Raw genomic sequence first — 14,694 nt, forward strand, 5'->3', positions numbered from 1 at the left:
AATGTACAGCAATAACACTTTAGTGCAGTAACCATCCCTTTCGATAACTCTGCTACTTCTTATCCCAAGGGCTCATTAATTATTGTCTCTTTGCAGAAAAAAAAAAACAACTTTCAGATATCCTGCAAAACCTCAAAAGCCAGATATTTGGATTTTTTTAATTGCTAATATGTAGATGACTCTGAGAGTAAACTGTTATCATTAATTGGGTTGAAATGCTATGCTTTCATAGAGCTTAATGTAATGACTAAGCATGGTCAAGATAAATATCTCATTCTAATGTTTTCTTTCCCAGATCTGCCTTTTACAATGTTGTTATTAATACACATTAAAAAGTTTTCTTACTCTGTAATATCTTTTACATTTAATTGAAGACTGTCTCCTTATCATTAAGGATCAAAACACTTTCAAGAAAATCCACCAGGTGGAGCAAATACACAGCAATACGAAACTCTCAAAATTATTTATGATCATATTGCCACTTCCAAGAAAAAACAATGCTTTATGAAAATCCCCACCACCACCTTTCTCACCCCTCCATTGTAGATATATTGATCAATTTGCCCTAATTTGCTACATTAACAAACATGTGCAAGCTCTTGTCTTTTGGCCTTAGTACAAAACTCTTGTGTTACAATGTAGTTGTAGCTGTGTTGGTCCCAGAATAATAGAGAGACAAGGTGGGTGAAGTAATATCTTTTATTGGGCCAACTTCTGCTGGTGAGAGACAAGCTTTCGAATCACACAGAGCTCTTCTTCAGCTCTGTGTAAGCTCAAAAGCTTGTCTCTCTCACCAACAGAAGTTGGTCCAATAAGGTATTACCTCACTCACCTTGTCTCTTCTATTGTGTTACAGATCAATTTCAGCCAGAATTTGCAAACCACTATATACCCCCCAGGCACAACATAAGCACACACACTGTCTATTTTCACTGCAGAACCCAAGTGTTATACGACTGTATACAAAATATACTACATTAGAATAGTGTTAAGATTGTAACAAATTGATCAATCTAAAGAAATTCAAAGTTATCCCATGGCCTCAAAACTATTCCATTGTGCATGGATTGTGGCAGGTCTTAGACCAGTCATAGTAGATGTCATGTTACATACTAGATGTATGGTAGTGCCTGGAAAAGGTTTCGTAGAGTGTGTCAGTGTTCACCGAGCATTGCCTTTTCTCTGTGTGTCATATCAGCTGGATCATCTGGAGTAGGGGCTTCCAAACTTTTTCATATGGTGGACCAAGTCTTAGCAGAGGAGTTGTTATGATCCACCTTTCCCATTTATAATCAGTGTTCCACTGGTAACTACCATAATTTCTTACATGCAAAAGGAATATAAGCAAAGTGATGTATTTTTAGCTTCTTCTAAATGCAGCTTAGCAGCTGGAAGCAAGGACGGTAACCAGTAACTGTGACCAACTAGATCACCAATGATGCACGGACCACAATTTGGAGAGCTCTGATCTGGGCAATGCTTATTGTCAGTGACTCATAGGAAAGCATGTTTTTAGTGGGACAAGTTTCCTTTTATTTTTCTTGTATCTTCACTTCTATTTTCTGTCATCCCTTTCTCTGGTCCAAAGACTATTTAAGTATGTGAAGCAGAGGGGGAGAGGGGGTGAAAGAGAGAGAGAGAATGGAAATAATTCTGTAATCCAGTGAGTAGGGCTCCCACTGGGAGGTGGGGGACCCAAGTCCAATCCCCTTGGACCAATCAATCTTTCATTATTTATCCACAGTGGAACAGCTTCAACATGTCAGAATATCCCACAGTTCAGTGGTTAGAGAACACTCTGCAGAGGAAGGAGACCCTGTTCAAATCCTTTCTCCCCCTGTGGCAGAGGAATTAAACCTGGGTCTCCCACATCCCAGTCAAGTGTTGTAACTCCTGGGCTAAAAGTTATAAGGTGGGTGGCTCCACCTCTGGCTGGATTTTGAATGGGACCCATTCTGGTAGACACCCCCTGAGCACACCAGCTGGATTGGGCCATGCATGCAAGTGAAGTGACAAATTAGGTCCCCTGGTTTGTGAGTCACTCCAGGACTTAGATGGCAGATAGGAGTCTAGATGCTTAGAAGGGGCAGCAGGCACATGCCCAGAGGCAGATACATAGGCACCTAGGGAATTTTACTCTGAAAAATTTAGGCTCCAGTCAGGGCCGTCCTTAGGATTTATGGTGCCCTAGGTGGGATTATTAAACTGGTGCCCCTGTGCCTGTCTTGCTCTTAGCAACACAAACATAAGCTTACAGTATTGGAAAACTTGCCACAGGCATGTTACTAAAACCAGTTTAACTTAATTAAGCACACTGTAATACTGATGAACTAACACTAAAAAGTCGCACTATAGAAAAAATTCTGATTTGACAGAATGATGCAAATAATATATTTTTTTAAATTTGTCAACATTTTATTGGAAATTTATATGAAGAGGTATTGAAACAAGGATTAGTTTGTAATTAAAAGCAGTCTTTCTGGCTTTTTTGGCTGCAAAATCAATAATAATGTCATCGTATGACAAAGACAAAGTGATGTCTTGTTCGATTGTAAGAATAGCAAGACCAGTCAAGGTTCCTGACTCATTGTAGAGTGCAGATAGTTTTTAATGAGCTTTAGTTTTGAGAAACTCTATTCTCCTGATGCTACTGTTACAGGAATTGTCAGTAGAATATGAGTGGCAAGTTTGCTGGTATGAATAAACTGTACAATGTCCATCACTGATTTTGCATGTGGCAACAACTCAGTTCTTCGTACAGTTCAAGTCCATTTAAATCAAAATGATCACCATGCTTCAGGAGGCTCTGCAGGTCAGGGATCCATAATGTGGTGCCCGCGGGTGCCATGGCGCCCACAGGGGCTTCTCAGTGCACCCACATACTGGCCGGAGGACGAGCATCTGCAGAAATGTCGCCGAAATTCGGTGGCATTTTGGCGCCAATGCCTCTGGATGACACTGCTTGCCGTCGAATTTAGGCAGCATTTCTGCGGATGCTCGTCCACCACCATGGTCCTTCGTCTGGCGCATGCCAGACGAAAAAGGTTGGTGACCACTGTTCTAGGTTCTTGCACTTTGTCATTAGTTGCTCTTGTTTTCCTATTTCGTTGAATTTAGTCCCACTCAGCCTGCTGCCAGCTGAGTGAATAGAACCCCAGGCCGACAGCGGGCTGAGTGGCTCAGCTGGCGTCTCAGCCGCCGGCCTGCTCAGCCTGCTGCCAGCCTGGGGTTCCTTGGGGGTCTCCAGGCCAGCAACGGGTGCTGAGTGGGGCTGGCAGCTGGGACCCTGGGTGCCAATGGGGCAGCAGCTGGAATCCCAGAGCAGCGGCGGGTTGAGCCATTCAGCCCACCACTGCGTGTCATCAAAAATCAGCTCATGTGCCACCTTTGGCACATGTGCCGTAGGTTGCCGACCTCTGCTCTATACACTAGTAAGGAGATGAGCATATTACAGTTGTTGGAGGGCTCTATTTAGCAGTAACAGGCTATAGGAAAGTCAGTCAACATTTTTTGTTTCTCTGATGAAAACTGGCCCACTCCCTTCCCCATTCCAAAATTCTCACAAATAATTGTCAACAACTTAATTTTCTTTTTTTGGTTAAGATATTGTTTTTTTTTTTTTTTAAAATATATATTGAAATTGAATTCAGGATTCTTAGCAAGCATTTTTAGCAAAAAAATTTGCTCAATGACAATCAAAATGCAACACAGTACTGCTTTCATGCTTGGCTCACCCCCCCCCCCAGCATGCTGGTTCAACAGCTGCAGTAGAAGAGGAGAGGTGGAAAACTGCAGGACCCCAAAATCCACATCTTGGGGTGCAGAGCGGCAACAGCAGCAGCAAATCCTCAGGTCTGATCACACACTAATGGGCACCACCGCCAGCTCAACGGACCATGGTGAAGTTAGCACAGCATCTGATCTCAGGGACGGGGCACCCATGGAGCCACAGCAGCTCATCCTGCCCTGTGCAGCTCCCCCCGGATGAGATGAGTCACTGCCAGTCCGGGGGAGAGATGCACTCCCCAGCTAGGGTGACCAGATCCAGATGTCCTGATTTTATAGGGCCAGTCTCAATATTTGGGGCTTTGTCTTATATAGGCACCAATTACCCCCACCTAGGGTGACCAGACCGCAAGTATGAAAAATCAGGATGGGAGGTGGGGTGCAATAGGAGCCTATATAAGAAAAAGACCCAACATATAGGACTGTCTCTATAAAAGTGGGACATCTGCTCACCCTACCGCAACTCCCTGTCCTGATTTTTCGCACATGCTATCTGGCTATCCCCAGCCCAGCCGTGTGTGACCATTCCAATCCTGGCTGCCTGCAAGGAAGTGAGTTACTTTCACTGTCATTCCTCAGCAGGTAGGCAGCCAGCCTCACCTCCCCCCCAGCACCTCACCCAACACAGCCCTGGCAGCCCTCACGCCAGGGGAAAAAGTCACACTCACAGGTGAGCATAGGCAGCAAGTTTGTATAATTTTTGGTGGTGCCCAAAATGGTGGTGCCCGCCCCCGCTGTCGCCCTGTAAGCCGATATAAAATGAAGCTACAATGCGTTGGCACCACAAGATTACAAGGGTCAATTAAAAGTGTAAACTCAGAAGCAGCACTTGCCTGCTTCAATATACAGTATTATATTTTGTTGCACTTGTGAAAAAGTGGGAATGTTCTAAATGTTTTCTCTGAATACTGTGTGGGTGCCTCAGTTTCCCCTGCAAGGTGCCAATTGAAGGCGCTGGGGACAAAGAGATCAGAAGAGATCCAGAAGAGACACAAAGGCTAGAGGAGGGAGTGTCAGTTTGGAGCTGGCTGGGGAAATGGGGAGAGGCCCAGAACTTGGGTCTAGGCTCCCCACCCTCCAAGATGGACCTGACTGAGGGGTCCTGTTTTCTATACCTACAAGCTTTGTTTTAGACTGTGATCCTGTCATCTAATAAACCTTCTGTTTTACTGGCTGGCTGACAGTCACGTCTGACTGCAGAGTTGGGATGCAGGGACCTCTGGTTGCCCCAGGACCTGCCTGGACAGACTTGCTGCGGAAAGCGCACAGTGTGGAAGGGCATGCTGAATGCTCTGAGGTCAGATCCAGGAAGGTGTAAGCATCTTGCTCTGGAGACAGTATGCTCAGAGAGAGGAGGCTCCTCCAGAGTCCTGACTGGCTTTGTATGGAGTAGTTCCAAAGCATCCCAGCATCCTCTTCCACACCATGCACTTCCTGGAAGTCCAAACAGGCACTGACACTCTCTCCTCTGGCCTTTGTCTCTTTTCCAGGCATTAGGAGGCCACCTGATCTCTTTGTTCTCCAACACCTTCAGTTGGCACCTTGCAGGAGAGCGACCCAGGCCATCAGTTGCCCGGAGACAGGGTTTCAGCCATTCTCTGTGCAAAAGGCATCACACTGGCACTCTAGGGCTCTACAACAATCACACATCCTTATCCCACCATTTAGATCCTTGAGAAATGCATAGGGGAAACTGAGGCACCCACACAGTATTCAGAGAAAACATTAAGAACATTCCCACTTTGTAACACCTGTATACTTTAAAGGGTGTAAAATAATCAAGTATTGTGCTAAACACAATGATACTCCAAACTGACCACTAAATTTAAGTTGCATGTTTTTCCCCTCAAGTGAGGGCTCTGGGATGGGGCTAGGGATGAGGGGTTCACACTGCAGCAGAGTGCTCAGGGTTGGGGTGCTGGGGGCGCAGGCTCTGGGGTGGGGCAGGGCTCGGGATAAGGAACTTGAGATGCAGACAGGCTGCCCAGGGCTGGGGCCAGAGAGGACTCTCCCCCCTCCTTACTGGCAGAAGCAAGCTCCAGGGAAGGGACCCCTCCTCTCTCTCCTGCCCCCCACCCGCAGCACATTCACTCTGCACCACAGTCACTGCACATGCTCCTAGTGACTCTCAGGTCCAGAAAGCCCACTCGCCTCCCCTATGATGGGTACCAGGGCGGGGGAGTTGCCATCATGTGTGGCCTCCCCATCCCTGCTGCTGCCACTGAGTGCCGGGGGGGGGCGGGGGAGAGAGCTCCCAAGCATGTGTGTGCCTCCTTCCCCCTCCTCTCTTCCTCTTCCCCTCCCCCAGTGCTCCAAGAGGCTGCCTCCCAATGATCTCTATAGCCTTAGGCAAAAGCAGCCCAAACAAAGGAGAGAGGCACTGGCTGTTTTCTTTCAGCCAGGGAAGTTCCGAGGTGGGGGCAGAGGAGAAACCCAGCTCCAAATATTGGTGGAGCACAGCCCCCAGCCTTGAATATTCCTGGTGCTTGAGCACCTTGAGCCCCTATAAGCTGCCACCCCTGCAGGTGAGTTCCTTCCCCTACCCCTTCCCAGAGACTTCCCAGCAGCCAATCTCCTCCCTCAGACTGTGCTGCATTCGGCTCTCTCTAGGACCCAGCAGCCCTGCTCTTACATGCTCCACTGCTTCCCCTCTGTCTGGGCTCCCGGCAGAGGCGGTGCCCCCAGACCTTTTGGTACCCTAGGCAGCTGCCTATTCTGCCTATGGCTAAGGACGGCCCTGGCTCCAGTGAGTTTAGGGGCCTACAGGGTTACGGCAGAGTTTGTGATCCCAGTGGAGCCAAAACTGGAATGTAGGTGCCTAAAACAGGGACTTAGCTGCCCAAGTCTGGGGTTTAAGTCCCTAAATACTTTTGTGGATCCCATCCTTTTCCTCTCTTTGACAAGCACTTCTAGGATTGGAAGGTGGCAGCAGTTTCAGGTTCTAATGTTTTATGTGCTATCAGCAAAAGGTAAATTTGTATTAAACACTAGAAGTACTACAACATCTAACACTGGGTTAACATGCCAACTTAACTTCTACAGACATGCACAATGGAGAGAGTTAGCACAGAATTTGGCCCCTTGTGTATAGTGCTATTAGTGATATCTGATGGGACAGCACAACACGCTCTCTCATGAGGATGAAAATGGGTTGATGTAAAGGACTGTGGTTTCTGCGTATTTTGCAGCCTAGGATGACTCCTAGCTTAGTCTTTTGTGTCAACTTCCTTAATTTTTGTTTCTTTGTTATAGGGGTAGAAAAGACAGTGGCTTAAATATTACGTCTAGATCAAATCAGATGACTGTGATGTGCTCTACATGGGGCTATATTGTGGCCATTGAGAAACAGAAGCAAGATCCAAAGCTAGAGGTGATTAAGTGGAGTCTCATACAGAGAGCAATTTACACAAATTAATACCATGAGGTCCTCTGAACTGACTGTCAGTAAGTGTCAAGATGCTTGTTTTAACATATAAAGCCCTAAATGGTTTGGGACTTGCTATCTAACTTTATCTATCTAATACTGCAACAGCTATGATCAGCAGAGGCACTCAAGCAGGAGTCCCTCGATTTAAAATATAGAAAGTTGTTTTAAGGACATTCTCTCTGAGATGGTCTTGAATATGGGCAGTGAAAAAGGCCTACTTTTTCCTCCCCAATCTTTCAGGTGTAGTAGAGAAGGGGTTATGATTATTTTCATTATGTCTTTGGTGCAGGAATTTTATTGTATTATTTTATATGCTGGTGTGCATTTATTTGTTGTAACGGGATGAGCAGATCATTGCGCTATTGTACCGTGAACTTGAAACTAGAAAGGTGTTTGTTTAGGTTTTATAAATAGATAGAAATAAAATTTGCATATCCATATAAACGCACATACTTGCACATACACCACAGGAACATCATAGTCACCATAGAGTACAACAACTCAATTTTTAATGATGTAGATGCATACAACCCAATTCTTATTTATACTTAGGCTCCTTTACAGCACCCTGACTGTGTAGAGGCCTCCAGCTGGCTGTAAGGGTTCGCCTATACTACCTGCCAGGTCGGCGGGTAGTGTTCGATGTATCAGGGATCAATTTATCGTGTCTCGTCTGGACATGATAAATCGATCTGCTAATCAATGCCCGTATTCCACCTCGGCAGGAGGAGTAAGTGGAGTCGACGGGGGCGCCGCGGCAGTCGACGTGCCACCGTGAGGACGGCCAGGTAAGTCAAACTAAGATACTTCGACTTCAGCTACGTGAAGTTGCATTTCTTAGTTCGAACCCCCCCGCTAGTGTAGCTCAGGCCTAAGTGTAACTCACATCAACTTTAAAGCCCATTACACTGCCATAGCAATGTAAGTGGACCTTAGTGTAAATAAGAATTATGGACTTGATTATCAAAGTGAGGGATTATGCACATATTTAAGAGCTTTTTAGAACATGATTATCGATCTGGTATACTGTAACGGCTCTTTTGTTACAGTCTCTCCTGCAAATCCTTCTTAGATGGAGGATTAGTGACACAATAGATCATAATGACTCTTTTGGTCCTATTACACTATCGTTTACTTGCAGCTGTGGATGCGCACTGAAGGTTACGTTCTCCTCTCGATGAATCACGTAAATCCCCTTCATGCTAATGGGAGTTTATGCATGTGCATCAAGAGCACAGTATGCCTTTACATTTGCATGAAGAAGTCCTAATGAAAAATACTTGGAAAAAACAAATTACTGCACAGGCAATTTCCACCCCACTCACCAAAATATCCAAATGTCACTAGCCCATGAAAGAGTCAACTCCTGCAGTCCCTATGCAGGAAAACTCCCACTGATGGAAGGTGTGCAAAGAGTAGACTAATAAAAATGTAATAAAATGAAGTCATGGTGAAGTTACGGGAATGGAGAAAAGACAACTGAAACCACAAAGATTTCTTTGGACTTGGTTCTGCTCACAGCCATATAAATCCATGGAAATCACTCAAGTTAAACCAGAGTAAATCAAAGTAGATTCATGCCCTCTGTATTTCTTTCTACTTCTGTCTTAAACAGTAGTTTATATATCTATTTATATTTACATTTTAAGCCCACTCGACTACAAGTGGGTATGCTATATGTATTGCTCTGCCTTACTCATGCAAATAGTCCTATTAAAGGGCTAGACCCTGACATCTTTATTCATATTGAATAAGGCCTTAGGCCTTGATCTGGCAAACGCTTAAGTTTAAGCATGTACCCAGATATTTGCAGGATCAAGACTTAACTCCAAGGATAACTATACAGAAATCAATGAAACAACTTAGAGTAAAGCTACTACTAAATACGGCTAAGGATAGTAGGAATTAGTCCAAAGTTATTGTACTGTATTGTAAATGGAACACTAAGTTAGAACTCCTAGAAAAATCATGAATTTTAAGAATGGAAGTGCTGACAGCCTCTCACCATTGCTCTGACATGCACCATTAAATATCCTTCTTTATTTTATTTCTCACGTGGAATAAAATGAATGCAGCAAAGTACTTTGGAGATGAAAAGTTCAATGTGCTAAATATTCTTATTGAATTAGTAAGATGGCTAGTACAAAGATTTTTAACATTCTCAATGTTTTGTTTATTTATTATATGGCACAAAACCCATTCAAATTATTGTGCTGCTCTTCCAAGGATTTCAGTTCAAAAACATTTTTTAAAGAACTTAAGAAAAGAAAAAAAAATCTAGATAGAAAGGAAAATACTGAAAACCCAGAAATGAACGAGTTAACATTTTGTTGGTATTGTTGTAGTCAGCATTACACCAATGCCAGAATTTTAAGGGAAAGACTGAAAAGAGCCAATTTTTTTTAATCTTTTTTTTTTTTAAATCAGGCCTATCTGTCAGAGTGTTGTCCAGGCTGGGAGAACAGCACCGGCAGGAACCTCAAATTCCTGACCAAACCCTCTTCCACACAATGCCTCCTGAATGAAAGGAACTCAGGCCTGGCAGAGATAGCCTGCTGTCAGGAACCAGCCCTGACGTTTGTGGACAGACAGGGCTAGCCTTGCAGGATGTCAGAGCAACAAACTGCTGTTTGAGATACTGGATTTTCACACACTCTCAGCCTGGATGTTTTGCTCTTCAGGTAATTAAACAAGGAAGCAGGGCTGATGTGTACGAGTCTGACCCCGGTGCTGTGGCTCCATGGTTCTGCATATCAACTTCCGCAAGAACTGCCTGGAGCATCAACAGAATCTTCTACTCTCTCTCTTTCTTGCCCCCACCCTGCAATGCTAAGCTCTATAACAAGTCCTCTCTGGTAATGTGTGCTGCTGTCTTATTTTTTTCTAATTTAGGAAGACTAAATTACTTGCAAAGTCCCACCAGCCTTGCTGCCTCCTTTAAAAAAAAAGGGAAAGAAATGGTTACATTCTGATTGATATCCCCATTCCTTTTATACATAATTGTAACAGAAGCAGTAGGTGGATGATATGCTAAATTATGTGCCCACAGGGGGAGGGAAGGAACCCTATAGGTATATGCTTTTATTGGGCTCATCATCCTAAATAAAATTACTTTTGAAAAGTGAGTGGTTTATGATTTGCCCAACCATTGTTTAATATTTTAAAAATGAAGTTACTGTAATTTAATCCTCATTACTGGGGATGTTTTAGTCTGAGAACATGTTGATATATCATATAGAGCTGTAAACTAGAAAAATGGTTTCATATTTTCACTCTTTCCTCCCCAAGGAATTTAAAATCTGGACTTATTAGCTAATAATTTCTAAATTGCTTGCTGTAGTAAACACAGAGATTGCTTTCTGACTGAACTCATTTCTATTATTTTAAAATAATGTTTACACAAAATGATTTTTAAAAATGCATAACATATTCCTGCTTCTTTTGAAAATCCATAGACTAGAATATTGGCTGAAAGACAGAGACCAAAAGAGAGGAATACAAAAACATGCCTGCTTGTCTGTGTTGAACACAAAGAACATTAAATGAAAACAACTGGCATGCTGCCAAATTCCTATAGAGGCAAAGAGATTCAAATAAATTGATTTCACGCATCACACTGACCTGGGATCAGTGAGCAGTGGTACAATACACTCAAAGCTCCATGTGGGGCAAACCCATTAATGTTATCAGAGCCCTAGAATATTACAAGGAGAGAAAGAAAAACAAAACAAAACCTCTCTGCAAACTCAGAAAATCTTTTTGAAAAAATAACTTGAAATCACTTTGTTTCAATTATTAATAAAGATATAAATTTGTGAAAGCAAACAATCTGCACCTTCGAGATTACTGAAAATATATTTCTTTCAAATTAGAATTTCTATGAAAATCCATATTTATATTACACACACTCTCATATACAGTAAATGCACTCAGACATACATGCTGAACTTATGCTATATATTTTCTACATACACACATTCTCTACACTTTCTACTTTTGACCATTGTTGCCTTCAAAATTTAATTCTTCTCTCTGAGTTTTCTCTTTTCCTCTCCTCCCTCCAATGTTTTATATAGATTATAGGCTATTTTCTTTGTATTTCAAAAACTGGATTCCTGCCCAGTACTTTCCTATTGGCTCAGAAAGTAAACTGAACAGAATGGTCACCACTTACAACTGTTCTATCAACTTTACTTATAGAAAAAATGTATTTTTGGAAGTCATGAGCAGTGGTTTTCTGTACACACAAAAATGACACATTAGCAATCTGACTTTCTTATGATGAGTGAAATAACCCATGTGTGCTCTTGTCATCCATCTTTGTTTTTCATTAAGATCTCCTACACTGCAATCAAGAATAATGCCAACAAGCCACAGGTGTGCACCACATTAACAGATGAAAATCTGTTTGTAAGGGGCGTGATGATGGTTCTCTATCTATAATACATTTATCCCAAGGTACTCTTATACATCTGTTATATGCTAAAGGCTTTTTATTTAAATTGTAGCCTTAGAGAGATTTATGCAGGCAAGCAACTACTAATATAAAGGGCAAAATAAATAAATACATAAATAAAAGACAGTGAAGTAGCAAAACCAAGGGTGAGGATGCATGCTTATCACAAATGAAAGGAGTTTAGTGTAATAAGAAGAATATAAAAGGAATGGAAGCCATTTAGGAGGTTAACTTGACTCCACCGTCTTTTTAGGTTGTCTTTATCAGATACTGGTATCAAGCAATAAGTAAAATATTTTGCTTTATAATGTTGGCATTATTACCAAGGTTATTGCAGACAGACCAGCATGGATTGGTCCCTGACCCATCTCTATTTTTCATGAACAACCAGATGAAATCTATACCCTTCAACATCCATCGGAAAAGGCAATGTCTTCCCACCTGAACAGGGATTAAATACATTTGTGAAACTGGGATGAAGGTGGCTAGATACATTGCAATTATGGGACAAAGTTATCTAGATCCAGATGATATACAGTCATTATTCGATTTCAGACGACATAAGATTCCATTCTCGGCCAACTTCTTAACTTGTTCAGCAACATTTAAACCCAGAACTTACTGAAAGTTTAAGGTCACTGGCCAAACTTTTCAAATTAAGGTGCTTACAGTTAGGCACATACACGTGTATTTAGGCACCTTGCTAAGTGGCCTGACTTTCAGCAGTTGATGAGCATCCCAGCTCTGACAAAGATCTAACAATGCTAACAACTACCAATCAATGTGTCTCTTATCTAAGTAGCTATAGAGCAGCTTATCCATGAAAGAGGTTAGTATTCACATGTTAAGACCTTGCCTATATTAGAAAGTTGCATAGTTAAAGCAGTACAACACCCCTAGAGTAGATGCAGTTATATCCAGTTGTATACGGATAGAGGTACTATATACCAGATTAACTATTACTGTATAGAAAGGGGAATAAGCTACACTGGTATAAAATGACTTTATATTGACATAAATGCATACACACTAGGAGTTGTACCGGCAGCTTGACCTGACCATGGCTAAGGAGGTTAATTTCACATTCTCCCCATCCAATCAGACCACTTCATTGGCATAAAGCAAGATCATTCAGGCTTTATGAGGATGAAGTAAATTTCAGCCACATCACTATGCAGCAACAACAGGAATGAAGAACATTAGAAGACATGCATTCTGCCTTGCAGTCCATTTCCATTTCTCCTACATGTGCTGTATTAGCAATAAACCACAATAAACTATCCATTAGACTGCTACTGTGGTATACTTCAGACATGAAACGCCTTAATTTTACATATAATTTGTTTTTAAAAATCCTCTATAAAAACAATATTGGAGGAAGATATATGCAAAGTACTGTTCCACTATGAAAAACAGTCCATAACAGAAAGATAAGAGAGCAAATAGCTGGGAAAACCTTTTCACTTTAGCAATAAAAACATATAATATATACGGGAGGAGAAACCCTGGTAGAGGGGAATTAATTCTTCCTCCAAAGCCAGCTATGGAAATCAGAAGCACAGAGAAGCAGCTTGCTTGCTTAGGACTGACCTAGGAATTAGAATTAAATTTAGAATCCCAATTCTGTTTTTTAAATTATTTTAAAGGGGGCATTTACCCCAGTGCACAAAACCCGCACCAACTCTCCACACTATCTAGGGTTTTAAAGTGGTGATGAAGGCCTTCTGTTGGCCCTCTGAACAGGGATGAATTTCACAAAGGATTACCGCTGTGGTAATGGGGTAGAAGAGAGCTGAGACACAAAGTGATATAATAGGATTTAGCTGCATTTAAAACTAAAGTGTCTAAGACTTGAAACCAATGAGAGTTGACCCTATGGACTGCAGGATTTGGGCCTATGCTTGTTGTATACTATACTTTTATACCATCTGCTTGAACAAAGAAAGGCTCCCATTCTGAAAAGCTTACCTGTTTACCCAGAATTATTTAAAATCCATTTAATAAATATTTAGTTATTCTGCTCTCTAGACAACTGTTTCAGAAAACACCATTTCTTACTTACAATAAACACTGGAACTGTGGTATAGCTTTCACACTTAAACTCCAAGTTTTGTTTTACACATATCAGATTTTTTAAGTCACCAAAGAGTATTCCATGACAGAAACAGAAAAATATCCAGACTTGATATCTTGTTATTCAAATCTATCATGGATTCCCTCTGTGATGTATTTGCCTAATATCCTGTCTACACCATAAATACATCCATGTCCGCAAACCTGGTTACAGTTGCCACATGCCCTGTTTCCAAACATTGTTCCAATTTGTAATGCTGATGGGACCTTAACCATGCTTCATAACCTGGCTAAAGCCATGTTTGTAACCAGATTAGGGGATACTCATATTGTATAATTGTTTTCCAGATGTGGCTGAATTTGTAGAATGGACAGGGCATTAGGAAAGTACGATGCTGACATTTTTCCATTTGTCCTGGATTCTTCTCCAATGATATTAAAACAAAGTCACGGATATGAAACATGAAATTTGATGAAGGCTTTTTGGAGGCTGATATGGGGCTGCGAGAGGAAATTTCTTTTTTTAATTACAGTTTACAAGGCAAGGTATGGTAATTAAAAATAGTTATGTAAATTATAAAAATCAAATATTTATCTTTTCCTTACCTTGACAAAATTCAAAGTTCCCTTTTTTCCGGCAGTCACCTATCACTAAACTCAGTGCTCTCCAAGTGTTTCTTTTGACAGATATCATTCTCCACCAATCGCTCTGCTAATTTCCTCTCTCCTTTTCTGACTGGGACAGATATTATGTTCACCAGCCCAGAGATCAATCTTTGCTATTGACAACAACAAATGAAAAAAAAAAGAAGCACATATCACAGCCAGTTTGAAGCACCACACCCCTTTATTTGCATAACAGCAGGACTTTTTTTTAAAAGGAACAGAGATAAATGCTGTCATTCTAAAGCAATCATTACCCACATTTTCTCAAATAAATTTTATTAATTAT

At 41.8% G+C, this 14,694-nt stretch overlaps 1 protein-coding gene across 6 annotated transcripts in view; it reads right to left on the reverse strand.

The window, feature by feature from the left end:
* RUNX1T1 (RUNX1 partner transcriptional co-repressor 1) overlaps positions 1-14,694 on the reverse strand; it is a 150,557-nt gene that overhangs the window by 114,100 nt on the left and 21,763 nt on the right. For 4 of the 6 annotated variants that reach the window (XM_030553441.1, XM_030553439.1, XM_030553440.1 and 1 more), the window contains one exon: positions 14,349-14,521. The exons of the other annotated variants lie outside the window; for them this stretch is intronic. In XM_030553441.1, the coding sequence (XP_030409301.1) occupies positions 14,349-14,436 (88 nt within the window). In that variant the 5' untranslated portion in view covers positions 14,437-14,521. The remainder of the gene's footprint in view (positions 1-14,348; positions 14,522-14,694) is intronic. 6 annotated transcript variants of the gene reach the window in all.

The sequence above is a fragment of the Gopherus evgoodei genome, chromosome 2 (assembly GCF_007399415.2).
Source record: "Gopherus evgoodei ecotype Sinaloan lineage chromosome 2, rGopEvg1_v1.p, whole genome shotgun sequence".
NCBI lineage: Eukaryota > Metazoa > Chordata > Testudines > Testudinidae > Gopherus > Gopherus evgoodei.